This window comes from Agelaius phoeniceus, chromosome 2 (genome assembly GCF_051311805.1).
Source record: "Agelaius phoeniceus isolate bAgePho1 chromosome 2, bAgePho1.hap1, whole genome shotgun sequence".
NCBI classification, from domain to species: domain Eukaryota; kingdom Metazoa; phylum Chordata; class Aves; order Passeriformes; family Icteridae; genus Agelaius; species Agelaius phoeniceus.
The window spans coordinates 67,465,991-67,481,721 of record NC_135266.1 but is presented as its reverse complement, the minus strand read 5'-3'; the positions used below and the strand labels follow the sequence as shown (position 1 = coordinate 67,481,721).

At 38.5% G+C, this 15,731-nt stretch overlaps 1 protein-coding gene across 4 annotated transcripts in view; it reads right to left on the bottom strand.

Annotated features, from left to right (window-relative positions):
* Positions 1-15,731, bottom strand: part of DCLK1 (doublecortin like kinase 1) — a 235,471-nt gene that overhangs the window by 214,021 nt on the left and 5,719 nt on the right. For all 4 annotated transcript variants that reach the window (XM_077173779.1, XM_077173778.1, XM_054654896.2 and 1 more), the window contains exon 3: positions 8,022-8,368. In XM_077173779.1, coding sequence (XP_077029894.1) covers positions 8,022-8,368 — 347 coding nt within the window. The remainder of the gene's footprint in view (positions 1-8,021; positions 8,369-15,731) is intronic.

The window sequence follows — 15,731 nt, the reverse complement described above, 5'->3', positions numbered from 1 at the left end:
TTCAAGGCCCAAGATCCAAAGACATAATTATAAAAAAATACTTACATTAAAAAGGAAATATTTAAGTTCTCATAAGCTACAAGGCAAAATAAAGAATTTTTCCTGTGAACAGTATAATTTTATCTCTCAGGAAGAAAACATGTTACAAAAAATTGTGAGAAGAAAATGCTGGGTTTTTTCTTTAGATGACACTTAAGATTCTCCTAAATGGCTAGAAATTCTTAGTCCTCTTGTAACAACTAACTTTAGAAGGAAAAACAGAACGGAACAGAAACAACCCAGCAAAACCAAAATCCATTATGCTTTTCTAAAGGATCATTACATCATACCACTTAAGAGAAAGGAAACACACACTTTGCCAACAACCAAAAAAAAACATTACTAACAGTCAGAGCTTCAAAGAGTATAAATAAAATCATCCTGGTGAACACCATAGTTTGACAATACACCATAACAATCTTGAAACCATCGATCTCATTGGTTCAGACAAAGTCATAAGGCAGGGGGAGCAGAACAGAGAAAGTTTAGGATGGCTACTGTTTGAAAGCATCCCAAAAAAGTTAAAGGTTTCAGCTCTTTATTAAGGACTTAATTCATCCCAAGGATTGTGTTTTACTGAGCAGTGGAAACTCTTCTCCATGATCGCCAGTAATCTCATGCCTGTATCTACAAAACAGCTGAACAGCATGATGAGAGAAATCTGCAAGCACTTTTTCAAACTCTCTTCCATGAAACAATTAAGCAAAAAAATCCCAAAAACTCTCCACAACAAAATTATACAGTTGAGGATGTTCCCATTTGCTTTTCTTTTCCTTCCCCAATAATGAGTAAAACATAAATCAGAACTTAACTGGATAATAAGCTGTTCTTAGTTACATTGCATATTTAAACAAAGGCCAGATGTAGAGGAAAAGGATCCTTATTCTGGAAATGGATAGCTCTGAATGACCACACCATCTCCTTTCCACTGAGAAACACTTCTTCACACAGTATGAAACTCCACCTTGAAGAGATAGAAATTACTGTTCCTTAAGAAAGGCTTCTGACAGTACATAAACTCCCTAATGACTATGTGGATATCTTTAAAGACACTAAGATCAGCTTATGTGACATTTAACATATTCTGAAGCAGGTATGCAAGTTTTCAGTCTCATTCACCTAACAACAGCTCTTGTTTTGCCCAGCAGACAAGCCTCACCCAAGCATGCAGAAGTTGGCGTCTTCTCTTCTCAATTTTCAAAGTCAGTCTGCAGTTCCTGTGGGATGCCAGCTGGCAACCATGGAAACTCCTATTGTGAGAAGCTTTTGGACACAGAGCAACACAGTTGTCAGTCTCAGCTTAATAAGAACCGACCCTAGACAAATGAATGAACACGCACTGCTTTCAGCATGGAAGGGGCTCCTGTTCACTCCTTCTCAGAGGACTTTATCTGAGTAACAATTAAAATTGTTAGTCAATGTCATAACTTGACAATGAAACAGCCTATCCAGAAGCACAAGAGTTCAAGGACCTCACCTCTAACACCAGGATAACACCAATTGCCAGCAAATTTTCTACCCTAGCACAAATGATTTTAAGTCACTTTTTTATGCCTTTCTCAAAGTACAGTCTAATTTGTAGTGGAAATCCAACAAACTTTTCTCAACAGTAACCATAAGAATTTCCCAAGACCTCCAGAGTGCATCACAACTTGCTGAAACACACAATTTTCATTCATTGATATTTTTTGTTTGCTTTTCAGTCTATCATGTCTTCACAAAGGGGCCTTTTCCTCAGTATTAAGAAAAAACCTCATCTTTTTAATCCTTCCCCCAAATCAGTTTAAAAATACAAAATTATACATCTTCCCAAGGGAAAAAAATATTTTGATTAAATATACTGCAGGCAAGAAGGAGGGAAAGTGAGGTGCATTACAAGGTGGAGAGGTGCTCTTTGGGGTTTTTTAAATGTCTCTCATAGCTATATAACATGGTAGTCTGTCAGAATTGCCCAGACAGGGCCTAAAATTCATGTCTAAAATAAGCAGCACAGTATCTTCTGATGGGTATGGCCTTCTAGCATTGACATTAGAAGCCCTTTAGGAAAGAAGAGCTCATGCAGAGTAAGCACAACAGGTTTCAGGACCCCAGACAGTTGTCCAGTATTAAAGTACCACCTCAAGAGCTGCTGCTTTCCTGTTAAAATGCTTATGTGGGCTGCAGGAGTCATTTTACTTAATGTTTTCTCACAATTAGTCAGGATCTGCACAGCTACACCTCACAGAGAATTCACCATTGTTCTTTGGTCTATCAACATCTCCCATGTGCCTGTGCTTGGCAAGGAGCTCCAAAGCCTTCAGCAAAAGGGAGAAGATGAAGTTACTGTGCTGAGATACAGAAGATAAGATGCACTCAACATTTTTCCTGGTTTTGAAAAATGTTTGAAAATGGACAATGAGTGGTATTTTGAGTGGATTGCAGCTACAACTTCAAATACAAAAACTTCAATACAAATTGCAGCTACAAATACAAAGAACATGCCCAACCAGTCACCCTTAAAATTAAATGCACCTTCTTCATTAAGATTACAAATGCTGATGTGAATCAAACTTACAGGCAGACACAAAACTAGTCACTTGCTGCACATAAATTTTATTTTGGTTAACATTCCTTTGGTCTAGATTGTTGTACAATATACACTACCCAAATGCTGAGATGAGAATGTTATTCTGTGAATGATACCTACCTTCATTTACGTAGATGTTTCTGTACCAAGGGCAATCCAGGTCTAGAGAAAGACATTTGAGATGTTTAATATATCCTAAAAAAATACCTTTGACCAAAAATTTACTGTACAATACAGATGTTATTATTCAAATGTTTTTCAGTGGTTAAGAACAAAACCATAAAAATCACATGCTCATTTTAGGTGTAGGTGCAAACAGCTGCTTTTGCTTCCTTAAGAGAGTATTTTTTTAGAATAATGGTATTCCTTTTTAAAAACTACGGTATCACATGTCCTCAGAATGAGAAGTCCACAGGAGACGGATTTTTTTGCATCATAACACAGCCAGTTTATAGTGGGCTTCCACAAAAAAACAAAAGCATATTACACTCTATGAAGAAGCTTTAAGCTTTCCAGTATGGTGATGTTCCCTTTCCTTGCAGTCACAATTCTTTAATAGCTACTTTAATGGCTTAAAACAAGGCTGTTGAGGGACATCCTATGCCTCACACTGTACTTCCTGTAAGGTATACGTCTTTAAGTAACTGTGGCTGTATTTCATACCTGTAAAGGTAATTTGATTTGTGTATGAGGGAAAAAAACCCAACTAGATAGTGACTTTTATTCTGGTATCTCTGGCACTGACCATTTATCTGTCTGAAGTCAAATCAACAGCATAATGCATATACTGAAAAATAATTTGCATGATTGCATCTTGTTAAGCTAAGCAAACCACCTGTTCAAATAAGTACGTCCTATTATAAACCAGATGTTTGTTCTGCCAAAAGCACACGGAGGATGCACAAGGTAACAAAGCACAGTTGTCCAACCTTTAGTCTTTGTCAAAACATGCAAACTGTAAATACCCTGCACAAATATACACATCATAATATTTCTAAAAATGGCACTGTTTCACAATATCACTGTTAAATGTGACCTTGATTAGTTTTCACCCGTTTCAGTCATTGGTGTTATTCTAGAAGTGCACCAAGCAAACAGAAACCAGAGAATAGCTTGCAACAAAGCGACTGGGCTCTATCTCCACACACAGCTTGCATCCTCAGTGTCTGCACTGTGTCCACACACTGCCTTTTAGAAGGCCATTTTTAAATGCACATCAAACTAAAAATGCCACCTTCTGTTAAGGAAAGGTTAGAAATCAAACTGGAACAGTGCAGCTACAGAGAAGCAAGACACATTGCAGTCATGAGAAAGTGTTTCTTCTCCGCCCAAGTATGTGATAATATTAAGGGCCAATGCTGACAATATCTCTTCATGAACTTAAACATCAGGTTAATCTAAAAAATTGAGTAGTGCTCATAGTAAGAGCATGCCCTCATTATCTGTATTCCTACAGGCAGCCATTACACCTACTCATTCTATTTTCATTTTCCTTACATAGCAAAGTTGGCAAGGAAAACGCCTCAAGCTTTCCCCCTGGAAAACTTTTGAATTTGGCCTGTGCCTATAAGACTGTTGAACACTTCTCAGAGTCCCACCATGTTCTAATGCATCACTGTGGTACAGGGAAGTAATTGTATCTCTTTCTCTAGAGTAAAAAGACCATTGTACCAGTGGAAATTAAGTGTATTTATAAAAGTATATACAAACTATTCCAGACACAGTGTGAAACCCATCCAGCTCTGAGGAGTCATTAATAATTAAACTGCAAAAGTATGCTAAATGCAGGCCATTGGTGTGCTTTATAATCAGATTGTAGTTGCATAGTGTGCCCTTTTTAGCACAAATGAAATGGTATTTTAAGGCTTCTGAGACCTTGAAGTCAAAATACAAATTCTGATGGGCTATAAGGAAATGCAAATAAGCCACTAGTTACCCTGTTTTTAGTTAGGAGAAACTTTTTTTTTTATTATTTAATAAAACTAAAGTAATGCATGAAATCCTAAGTCAATAGCCACCCAATACTGGAAAACATCAAGTTTTCAAACTGCCAATGACCCAATGAGACAGACTGGTTAAATTTGTTGGGGTTTAACTTTTTTTGAGGATTGCTTTCTTGTGTTTTTTTAAGTTTAGTTTACTTTCTTCATTTTGGTTTGGTTTTCCCCCAACACATTTCTTTTGCTATTCCGTAATTAAAAAGTTGAAATGGCTAATGCAACACACCTACTTAATCAAGTCCTGGACTTCTAAGAACATTGACAAAGCATCATGTGCACCAAAACTTACTAAATTTTCCAAAACCAGGAAGGAATTTTTGAGATGGGGAATCAACTGGATGTCAAATGAGAGCTTTCTTCCTAGCAGTTAAACTTTCCTGAGGTTCTGACTGTCTAAGTACTACCTCTTTCATCATGACAAACTCTTTGCATTGTCACCAAATTTTATAGGCCATCACCTAAATTCCTCTTAACTGAACAAAATGTTTATTAATATATTTTAGAGATACAGATCAAAAACATCACAACTAACAAGGCTATTTGAGGACGAGTATTTAAGTATCTAGGAGTATTATTTTTCCATGTGTAGTGTCAGTATGGGACAACCACCTAACTTGGATGCCAAGTCTCTGACTCCTGCTGCTTTCTTTTATTAGCCTGAGGCATCTAATTATAGAATCCAACAACAATACACATACCACACTGCCCACCTGCATTAACAATACAGGGGACTCATTATTGCTTCAGAAGGGCAATTCCAGTGTTGGCCTCATAAAAAAATCAGAAGAGAGGACAGTACAAAATAGCTTGTCTCCAAGTTATAGTCCCAAAGAATGAACCCAGGAGAGCTTTATTCTCTTATCCTTACAGTAAATTACTTTTCTTGACTCAGAGCTTTAAGATTTTATTGCTTTTTAAGTTAGTGATGAAAGATTTAATCATAGATTTGTTAGATTTAGCCCCTCAACACAGGCTTTTCCAGAATCTTCAGAACTCCAGCAGGAGTCACAGTAGAAGTTTCCAACTACAAATAGTACTGGAAAAATGTTGGATTTACCATGGATTTCCTCCCAGTAATAATTCACAGCTTGAATTTAGCAATAAAAAAAATCTATCATCGTGTCCCCAGCACCATCTGGGAGATCAGGCTTTTGGCAAAGAAAAATGGAGCAGCAATTGCCTGGCAGCACAGGAAATCAATGACTTCCCCACTCAGGGCTGAGCAACAGGCTGCTCCTGCTGAGCACAGAGTCATTCATTTCCCTTCCTGCCAGCAAAGCTGCTCTGTACATGGAGAAAGCAAAGTCTCTGTTACACCTGCAGGACACACACACCCCTTCCTCTAAACCCTGACATTTCCAGGGGGCTTAGACAGTGAGCTACACAATTCCATGTGTATATCCAAAAGGGGAAGGAGTGTGGAGATGGTGGTGTCTTGGGAGAGCTTCTGGACACAAGGATTTCAGGCTACAAGGTAGGCAACAAAAACACCACTGAGTTTAGCTCAAGTCAAAGCTCATGAGTTGACAAAGGATTCAACTGAACTATGCCAACATAAGGGCCAAGAAATCTGGTCACCCCTTTTGCCCCAGTAGTAGGATAATACTAGGTAATTTCAGGAATTAGAGTTCCAAAACAGGTGTAAAGGGGTTTCTTTTGGTTTGTTCTAAGCACAATCATTACAGGGGAGTTTTAAATACAAAAAGATAAAAGCAGAACACATTATCCAGGAGACCACATGGGCATCCTTCCAGGCTGCACTTCCTCAGAGCTAAACCACAAGTTTATTTACATATAAAATACAAAGCATATTGCATTTTCTTTTTACTGAGAGGGTTTGCAGGAACTGGAATAACCATTCAAGATCTGTCAATGTCATGCAGAGACCACCACTGACCTCTGTAGCTTTAAAATGTCAACTCCTTCCTCAAATTTACTAGTCTTAGTGCTCCCTGGAGCATGAGACAAGAAAGAACAGGAGTTGAGAGTTTCCCCCAACACACACTTCAACTTTGCTGCAGACAAAAAGAATTTCACGTCCACATTTTCCTCCAGGTCAAAGTTCCCAATAAAGTCACAGTAAGGAGATCATTACAGGCATGTACACAGTCACCAATAACTATGTCAGAGGTTACTGATACAAAACAGCAGATAGAAGGGACTTCTGGTCAAGCCAAACTTGGCCCTGATTTGAACCAGTGCTCTGAATAAGCAGCTTGTCCTTTGAACGGCTCCCTCTGAGATCAGAGAGTACTGCTGTAGCTGCTTCTGGAGCTATGCCTGCACAGCACCCCCAGTAACTGCAGATGTGTTAGGACATCACCAGATCTGGCTGAGCATTGATTCACCTGTATCAGGCAGATTTGGCAGCATCTCACAACAGCAACACTGTTTGCTGCTTATCTGTGCATCATTGAACCTAGAATCTGTAAAAACGCAGCTGTATTACGGCAGAAATATCACGGTCTCTAGCAGCTTCTAGCTTCTCAGGGAGACTTCTTCAGTTTAATAAGTTACATCTGTAAATGCAAATATCTGCCTTATTTCTCTAGAGTCACCATTGCTCTAAATCAATTCAGGTCACGCTGAAATTAGCCTTGCCCTTCAGCAGGTTAAGAGCTTCTCCCATTTTGCTATAATTAATACATGTCCATAGAAAAATTACAAATAAAGTGAAAGACAAAAAAGAAGTAGGATTATTCTGTAATATTTTTTTCGTGTCCCTCTATCCCCAAGCTCAACAAGAAGCCTCTCAAAAATCTCACTCTGCTGCAATTTAATAAGTCAGCAAAAAAAGAGACGCTGCTTGAAGGTATTTCACAGAAGAAATAATATGAAACCCACAAGAGACTCCTCAATAAATGTGAGCCCACACATAATCCTACCTTTATTCCTGCAATAAGGAAAAAAGCTCATTCATTTTCTAAGCTTGCACCTTCTTCATTGTCCATTTTAGGTGCAATAAGATTCATCATTTAGTCACTCTGGAGAGCAGTAGGTCTGCATTTATCATGGTGAAACGCATCCTCACTGTTTGTTCTTAGAGTTTACGGAAAGCCAAGCACAATGACTCATAAAACTGCTGCAAGAAAAAGCTGAAACAAGTTAACAGAATGAGCTTAAGTGACATCCTTCATCCTACATTTCCGGCACGCAGAGCCAAAACCACATCACACTTTCAGCAGAATAGATTTAGAGCTATTATTTATCATAAACAGCAAGACCTTCACCAAGGCCAAGTAATGTTTCATGGTGTTCCTGAGCTGCTCACAGATCTTAAGTGCACTATAAGCAGTAGAAGGTCTGGCTGTACATTCTAGAGCAAATGGGACTCTTTTCTGCTAATATACTATTCTTTTCCATCTGGAAAATTATATTTTCATCATGCTGAGAATGGTCATCATGAAAATTCTTACCTGTTTTCCATCTAGTGTGTACAAGCGTTTAACCACCCCTGAATCCAGCTTGATGGCATCGGTTATATCAGTAAGAACCTGTTCAAAGGAATGTGCTGTCTTCTTGTTGAGCAGGATCCGGACTGCCTTCCGTGGCTTCACTCCACTCCTGATGATAGTGACCAGTTTAGGCCTAATGAAATCCTTATTCTCTTTTGTATCTGGAGCACCTCCTTTAGCAGTGGCAAGAGATGGCACTGAACGAGAAGTAGAAGTTGTCTTAACATTCACTGACCAGTTTGGGTTTACATTCTTTGTGTACTCCAGTTTCTTGAAGGGTTCTATGGAACCACATACGTAACTTTCCCCTGTGGAAACAAAAGCAAAAGTCCAGCAAGTCAGATTGGAGAAAGAAGAAGAAAAAAAAATGCAGAAAAATACAAAATCAAATCATTCTCAAGTTATTAAATATTATTCTTAACATTCCTTGTCTACAGTGCATAAATATTGATCTCTTCCCTTCTCAGATGCTACTGACTACAAAATGAGTGATCTTTTAAAGATCACTCTTCAGCTAACTGTCCAAGAAATGCTGTTACAAAAATCCTTGAAAGCAGCAGTTTTCTTGTCAGAAAACACTATTTGCAGTGGGGACCACTGCTGTCAGTAAACACAGTAAACAATGTTTGTATTTCACCAGCAGCCCAGGCCCAGCACATTATCACAGTACTCCTCCAGCCTTCATGCTTAACTGGTCCACTCCTAAGAAAACATCAGGCCCCAAATATTTCAGAGGAAATACTATGAAACATTACCAAAAAATATAGGCTACAAATAATATTTTATAGGAAGGTGGATGAAAGTGTCATGGAAATTTGTTAACATTTGATTATTTTTTTTTTCATCTTTAGGCATCACAAACCCAGGATATGTATAGACAAGAAACCTCCCTGTATTATTTACTGACTAAATATATATGTGGGAAAATGAAGACAAAGAGTAGCAATTAAAGGCTTCTCATCACAACAAATTTGCCATACTTAAAAGAAAAATAGTGGCTATTAGTTCCTCTTCCTGTTGGAGCATTATCTACAGTAAAATATTTTTGCAAATACCACACCCACACAACTTCTGGGGAACTAGAAATCAGCCAGAAAACCCAGCACTATGTAGATTAGCACCAGAATCCAGTAGTCCAGCTGAAGGCTGCTGTGCAAGGGGCAGCTGCTTGGGTGCTCCCAAACTCTCCCTTGAGCTTGACTCTGTGACTGTGCTGGCAGTAGCAATGGATGAGTTGGATCAGCTCAGTGATCTGATTGAACATACCAAAGACACTACTAATTTTGCAACATCAAGCTGATCCAGTTCATCCTCTGTCTGAGGAAAAACAAACAAACAAGCCAAACAAAAACCAAAAAACTCAAAGAGACCAATACTAGATCCAGCAAGACCACACCTTCTGGCAACCTACAGTTAAATCACAAATAATGCAAGCTCCTATCCTGAACAATACCACAGAGACATCTGAGATGTTTTAGTTCTTCTGGGTTCAATAGCACAGAGGCCTTCATGTCAGAAATTTAACCCAGCGTTACAAAACCAGAAAAAAACTCAGTGATGCACCTCCTATGCCAAGAAAACAGGTAAGAAACAAAAATATGCCTAATGACCCCTACCTCTAAGGAAAGAGGACTCACAGTTCAATCATTAAAAGAAAAGTAAGTATTACAAATTTATTTCTGAACAGAAATTTTTGGGTTTCGAGGCACCCAACCCAATTCTAGAGTTATTACAGCACACAAGGAATGCAGGCAAGACACACAGTCACCACATTTAAAAATGGAGGCAGGGAACACTGGGACATGAGGCTTGGATAAAGGAAGGATCTTCCTTTTAGCCACTGCATAGATAGACAGATATGTATATGGCAACATCAGACTAGAAGGGCTCAGCTACAGTAATGATTGGTCAAACAGTGCAGATTCTCTTTTATCCATGTCCCTGTCCAATTGTTCTAGTATTAGCTACTCAGTTATAGTGTCAGGTCAGAATGCACCCACCAAACCACATCCACAAAATTAGCAAGTTTTAAGGGAAAAAAATAAATCCTACTATAAGTAAGACTGCTCTCAATACAATAAATACCTGCTCTATAAAATAATTTGCAGAAGTTTCTTCAAAATTTTTAAGCAAAATTTATTCTTGTCTACACTTGTGTTTGCTGTAAGCAGTAAAATCCACCAGCAACCTCCTATTTTATTTTTTTGCAGGGGGGATATAGATCTGGATTTTCAGGTTCAGCCCTATTAGGGAAATTGCTCACTTCAGTTGCAGAAAATAACATTTATTTAAAATCAAGTCTTCAAATTAAAACTCACTTCTCAAAGGGTAGGCTCATAAATAAATGTCGATACACAGTGTACTCAGAAGATTTACATTTAATTTATTAAGAACTCCTTTGGTTCCCCTTCTTGAAAGGACAGCGTTCCACATGATTTTTAATATCAGCTACATTTAAAGGTCAGATGGATTCCTTGTAGCATTTAACTGCACATCAGCTCTTCATTACAAAACTAAATTTATATGAATGATCATTTAAAAAGGACCAATAGAATCACTGAAGGTTTGGGACTGTTTGAACATAAGCACTTTTGCCCTCTCCTCATTTCCAATGGTACCATATCACTAAAATATTTACACCAAGATAATTTTTTTCCCTTCAAGAGGCTCATATTTTTCTACAGAACACCTTGGAGGTAGAGCATCCAAGGCCTTCTAAGATAAAATATCTTTAGTAAGAACTATTTTATATAGAAATACAGAGTTAGATGTTAGTTAGGGACTGAAATTTTCATGCATCCTGGTCCTAAGGGTGAGGCCTGTAAGAATAAAAATCTTTAGTACCTCTGGTGTTTGTACGCAGAGGAATCTCAAAAGGACAAAAGGTCTTCACCTAGATTTTCATTCCCTTTTTTTCACCAGTACCTCCAGGAGAGAAGACTGTAAAAAGATTTCACAAGGGGCATGACTTAAAAGTCCAGTAAATCCATCTCCCTGCTTTAGCTATTGCTTCTTCATCATCGGCTTTGAGTAACTGGCAGCTGGAAGAAGAAAGTAACAACCTCCAGACACTATATTCCTAACAGAACAAGTGTTGAGAAGGATTCTTTGAAGAAACTGGATTAAGCAAAGGGCACAGACAACAATGCCTATTTAACGGTGACAATTTGATTGCAGCTCCCCAGGAGAGGAGAGCAAGGGTTTCACAGCGCAGTCATCTGTCACTAATGGAATTTTGACTCTTGATTACAGTATCAATAGCCATTAGGAAAAGAAAAGGGGAACACCCAGTTGCTTTGGGAGATCTGGCATCTAGGAAAAAAAACTGATTACTACACCTTAGAAAGTATCTCTTTCCTGAGAGCCTCTTCACAGCAACAGTGCAAATGAAACACATACTACTGGAACCTTGCAAAAAAGATGCACAGCACTTGCTGGTCAAACTTGTTGATCAGTAACCCTACAATTGTTTGTATAACTGCTCAACACTTCTGGGAAATGCCATGTGTAACAATAAAATAAATCTTAACATTGAGAAATTATTCATAAAGCTAATCATGTAGAAGGGCGGATCCCAAAACATCGTTTATGCTTAAAAAAAACCCCAAAACAAACAAAATTAAAAAAAAAAAAAAAAAAAAAAAACCACAAAACTACTACCTGCAGTTGCACATCTGTCAAAATTCAGTGCAACTGACCTATCAGAGACATGCAACACTGGAGGATAGTTCTTATGGGTCATGACAGAATTTCAAGGCTTGCTTCACTTACTAAATATTTGTAGAAATAATATCTGTGTGTACAAAGTGGTTGCTAAGGAGACATTGAATCACTGCATGTAAGTACTGGAGCTTTCCTGATGCAAGTGTCTCCCTGCTTTCCACATTGGTATTAGCAGTTTGTTTACTTCAGCTTACTGATATTCTCTCTATAAGAATGACCAAAGCATCATCTCTTAAAAGCCATTTTTTGTGTTGCTTTTCTGTGCTTAAAGTGACTTAGCCTAAAACGGGTTCATGAGGAAGCCAGTTATCTTAGGTGGAAATCTTGGAGAAGGAAGAGAGAACCAGTTTGAATCTCACAAACAGAGGGAACACAACCCCTCTTTGTGGAGGTCAGGATTTGCCAATTTATGGAAAATAGTGTTGATTTCCTGGAGTACAGTATGCAGTAGGAATGTAAAGTCAATTTATTAATTAGCAGTGATTTACTGGGGTCCATTTCCCCAACAGATAGGACAAGAGATATGTTAAGAGGATGGGGAAGGGCTTAGCACACCCAGCACTCCATGCCTAAGCATACATGCCTTTATTCACTTCTACCCTTTGGTTTTATACATACAAAAGGCAGAATATCAATCCCTCAGGAGAAAGGACAAAAAATTCTGACTGCCCCTCACTACTCAGAGCAGATTGCAAAAGGAAGATGACCTGAATGAAATAAATTACTGATACTTGATAGTTCCCAAATGTGTTAGTTAATAGAACAATAACCTACTTTAACCGCACTGCTGCTGCCTTGTCTTCCTGCAGGGTCTGAAAAAAATGCAACAGTGCAAAAGAGATGGAGCATCTAGAGGAAATAAATCTGACCTACACATGTTCACCCAGCAATCAGATGCACCAGAAACTTCAAATCAGATCTCCTCTGACCTTGGAAAGGACTTCTTTCACAAACTTATTTTCTTCTCAGTTCAGACTAAAAAGTTGGGGTTATTTCCCCTCATCAAAAATACTTCTTCTGTCCCCTCAAATTTCTGCAATCTTGTTACAAGTAAGATAGACACTGTACACACTTAAAAAAAAGCCTACCAAAAAATAAAGCAAAGCACCTAGAATAAGATATCACATGGACTTCCAAGAAGCTGTTAAGCAAGACAGAGGATGATCTACAGGCTAACGGGTGAAGAAATAATCAAATAAATAGTGCCAGAACAACCCTCTACTATTTTATGCAACAGGATCATTCAGCTGTTTGTTTATTAAACAATATAAGGATTGCAGCCATTTCTGCCACAGGATTCAGTCCAAGTTTCCCTAAATTTGATAGCCCTGGATCAAGTCCATGGTAAATATCCAGTGTAAATTTAATCCTACAAACAAATGTCCACATAGATTCAGCTCTACAAACATTTAAACAGATATTTTACTATTATTATTTTGATAGCACATTACACATGCATATGAATCTTTCCAGCCCATCAATTCCCAGCTTCTGAGGTAGGCATGATCTCGAAGAAAGAAGCCATTAGCTCTGGAGAGCATCAGAGACCACGTCAATCAATTCCTACAGTCTGACCTGGCTGGGCTCCTCACCAACAACACCCGTGTGGCTGGCAGAGTCAAGAAGGCAGCAGGAGTACTGGGAAGGAGAGGGAGAAGCTGAGATATGAGAAATGAGGTGACAGTAGGAGCAGCAAGACCCATAAACAAAACAGGTCAGGAACTCTTGCAGCCGATCACTTCAGCAAGGAGACACTGCCTTTTGAACCCTGCACTGGCAGGCAGCTTCTCTGCTGCTCTGAGCACAAACTGCCTGCCTCCATCAAGAGAGCCTTCCCAAGTCCTCATGTGACCCAGCATTTCCTCTGCCCTGCAGCAAGGTTCACATCTCCCAAGAGTTATTAGCTGGCTACAGCTATTACTGGATTTTAAAGCTGGCACATCTGCATCCTTTCAAAAGGTTTCAACAAGGTTTGTGGCTCTAAGGCAATCCCTGAGAGGCATTAATTTTTCTTTTTGAGATTATTCTTTAAAACTGTTTTTGCCATTATGCCTACACAAAACATGCAGACACAGACAGAAGTCTTTAGAATCATTTGGCAGTGCACCCAATATTGACATGTGATAAAATTGTTTCCCAGTACGTTCTCAGCCTTGTGGTCTGGGGCTTTCGGCTGGTCTTTTGACTGCCAGCTCTCAGCTGCAGGGTTACCTTTGTGGTAGGTATACGTAGAAATTTAAAACAATCAATTCAGATTCATACCCAAAACTCTGAGGTAATATTATAATAAAATTAATGAGAAAGAGATGCAGTTCTGGCTACAGATTGATACTGTGGTCTTTGTTCCACATAGCAGGACCCCAGGAGTAAAAACTGTAAATATTTGTTTCAGAGTTACCTTGCAATGTTCATTTTTATTTTGGGGGTAAGATCTCTCCACCTTTAAGGTTGATTGCTCTAAGGTTGATACAGTTTTGGAAAAGCAAAGTTCTTTCCTGAAACTTCCTTTACAGCTGAAAAATTTAGCTTTCAAGAGCAACTTCATCTTTATTGTTTCTACATGCTTTGATTGCATGTCATGCCTAGGAAATAAAGTCACGTCACATTCAGAATACATTCTTTAAACGTGAGAGGGTCCAAACAGCAGGGCTGACAAAAAGAAGGAACCTGAATCAATTGCATTATTTCCTTCATGTAGGGTGACAGAAGTTACAGACCATGTGAAACTTTTTACAACAGTACATGCCTCTTGTTATCAAATTCCAACTAATCTCACACACATAAGTCTTAAGAAAAACAAAGAAAATAAAAAAACACAAACAAAAAGATGGGGGGGGGGGGCAAATACAAAAAAAAAAATATCAATCAAACCAAAAACCCACAAAACCACAAAACCCCCACGTCCAGGGATGTCATTACTTTCAAATAAAGAGAAAAATGTGTCCATGCATCTCAAAATAATCTACATCACCAGCACACAGCCATGCCAGCTCTGAACTGTATGCAGAATGAAACTAAATATAACTGAAGCAAAACAGCTCTTTTACAATCTTTTTCCTTTGGGACTGTATTTCATGCAGTTCTGTGTATTTAGCTCTGGGATGAAAGACAGTGGCTGCTGTCTCATTTCCCTCATGAGCCTCTCTGTCTTTATGTACCACATGAGAAGGCAAGAGTACAGGAACTTCCTCACTTCCTCAGGCATAAAGGCAAAAACCAATTCTAAAAATCAAGGCTTTATACATTTGCTTTACATTGGAATCACCAAATCAATGTTCCTCCAATCACATAAATTCATAACAGTCTCAATAAATTAATTAGTGAATTCACACAGGAAGGGAATAGTCTCACCATGAAGAAAGCAATACTTCATATTTCAGTAGTTGGAGCACAAATGTTATTTGGCAAGAGGCAAAAATCAAGTGATTTTCCAGCTATTTAAACACAAAGCACAGCTTCAAGCTAATTAATGCTGTACCAGACGAGCCAAACTCTAATAAATTTGTAGAGTAAAGAGTGGAAGAGGCTTATGCAAAAACCATCATTGAGCTAATAATATATGAACCCTTGCTCCACTGTGAAGTTCTGTGAGTGAAACAACCCACCCTGCAGTTTTATACAAATAAACAGAAGCCCCTTTTCAGATAGAATAAGGATGTAACTCTCTTCTTCCAGACAAAGACTGACTTCTGTAAATCCCACAGTCCTAATGGGACACGAAAACAAGACTGTCCTCCTTGAACTATACCAGGAAGGGAAGATGTATTCATTGGAAGGGTATGGAATAAAGTCCCAGAGGACAAAAAGAAATCCCAAACGCCTTCTTTAAAATAAACCTAGGTCCTTGCACTGTCATTCATTTTGACTGACTGATTAATAGCTGGTATTATCCTTCACTAGGATGCCAAAATAAACCAATCTCACAGGTTGCTGGATTTATTTTTGAAT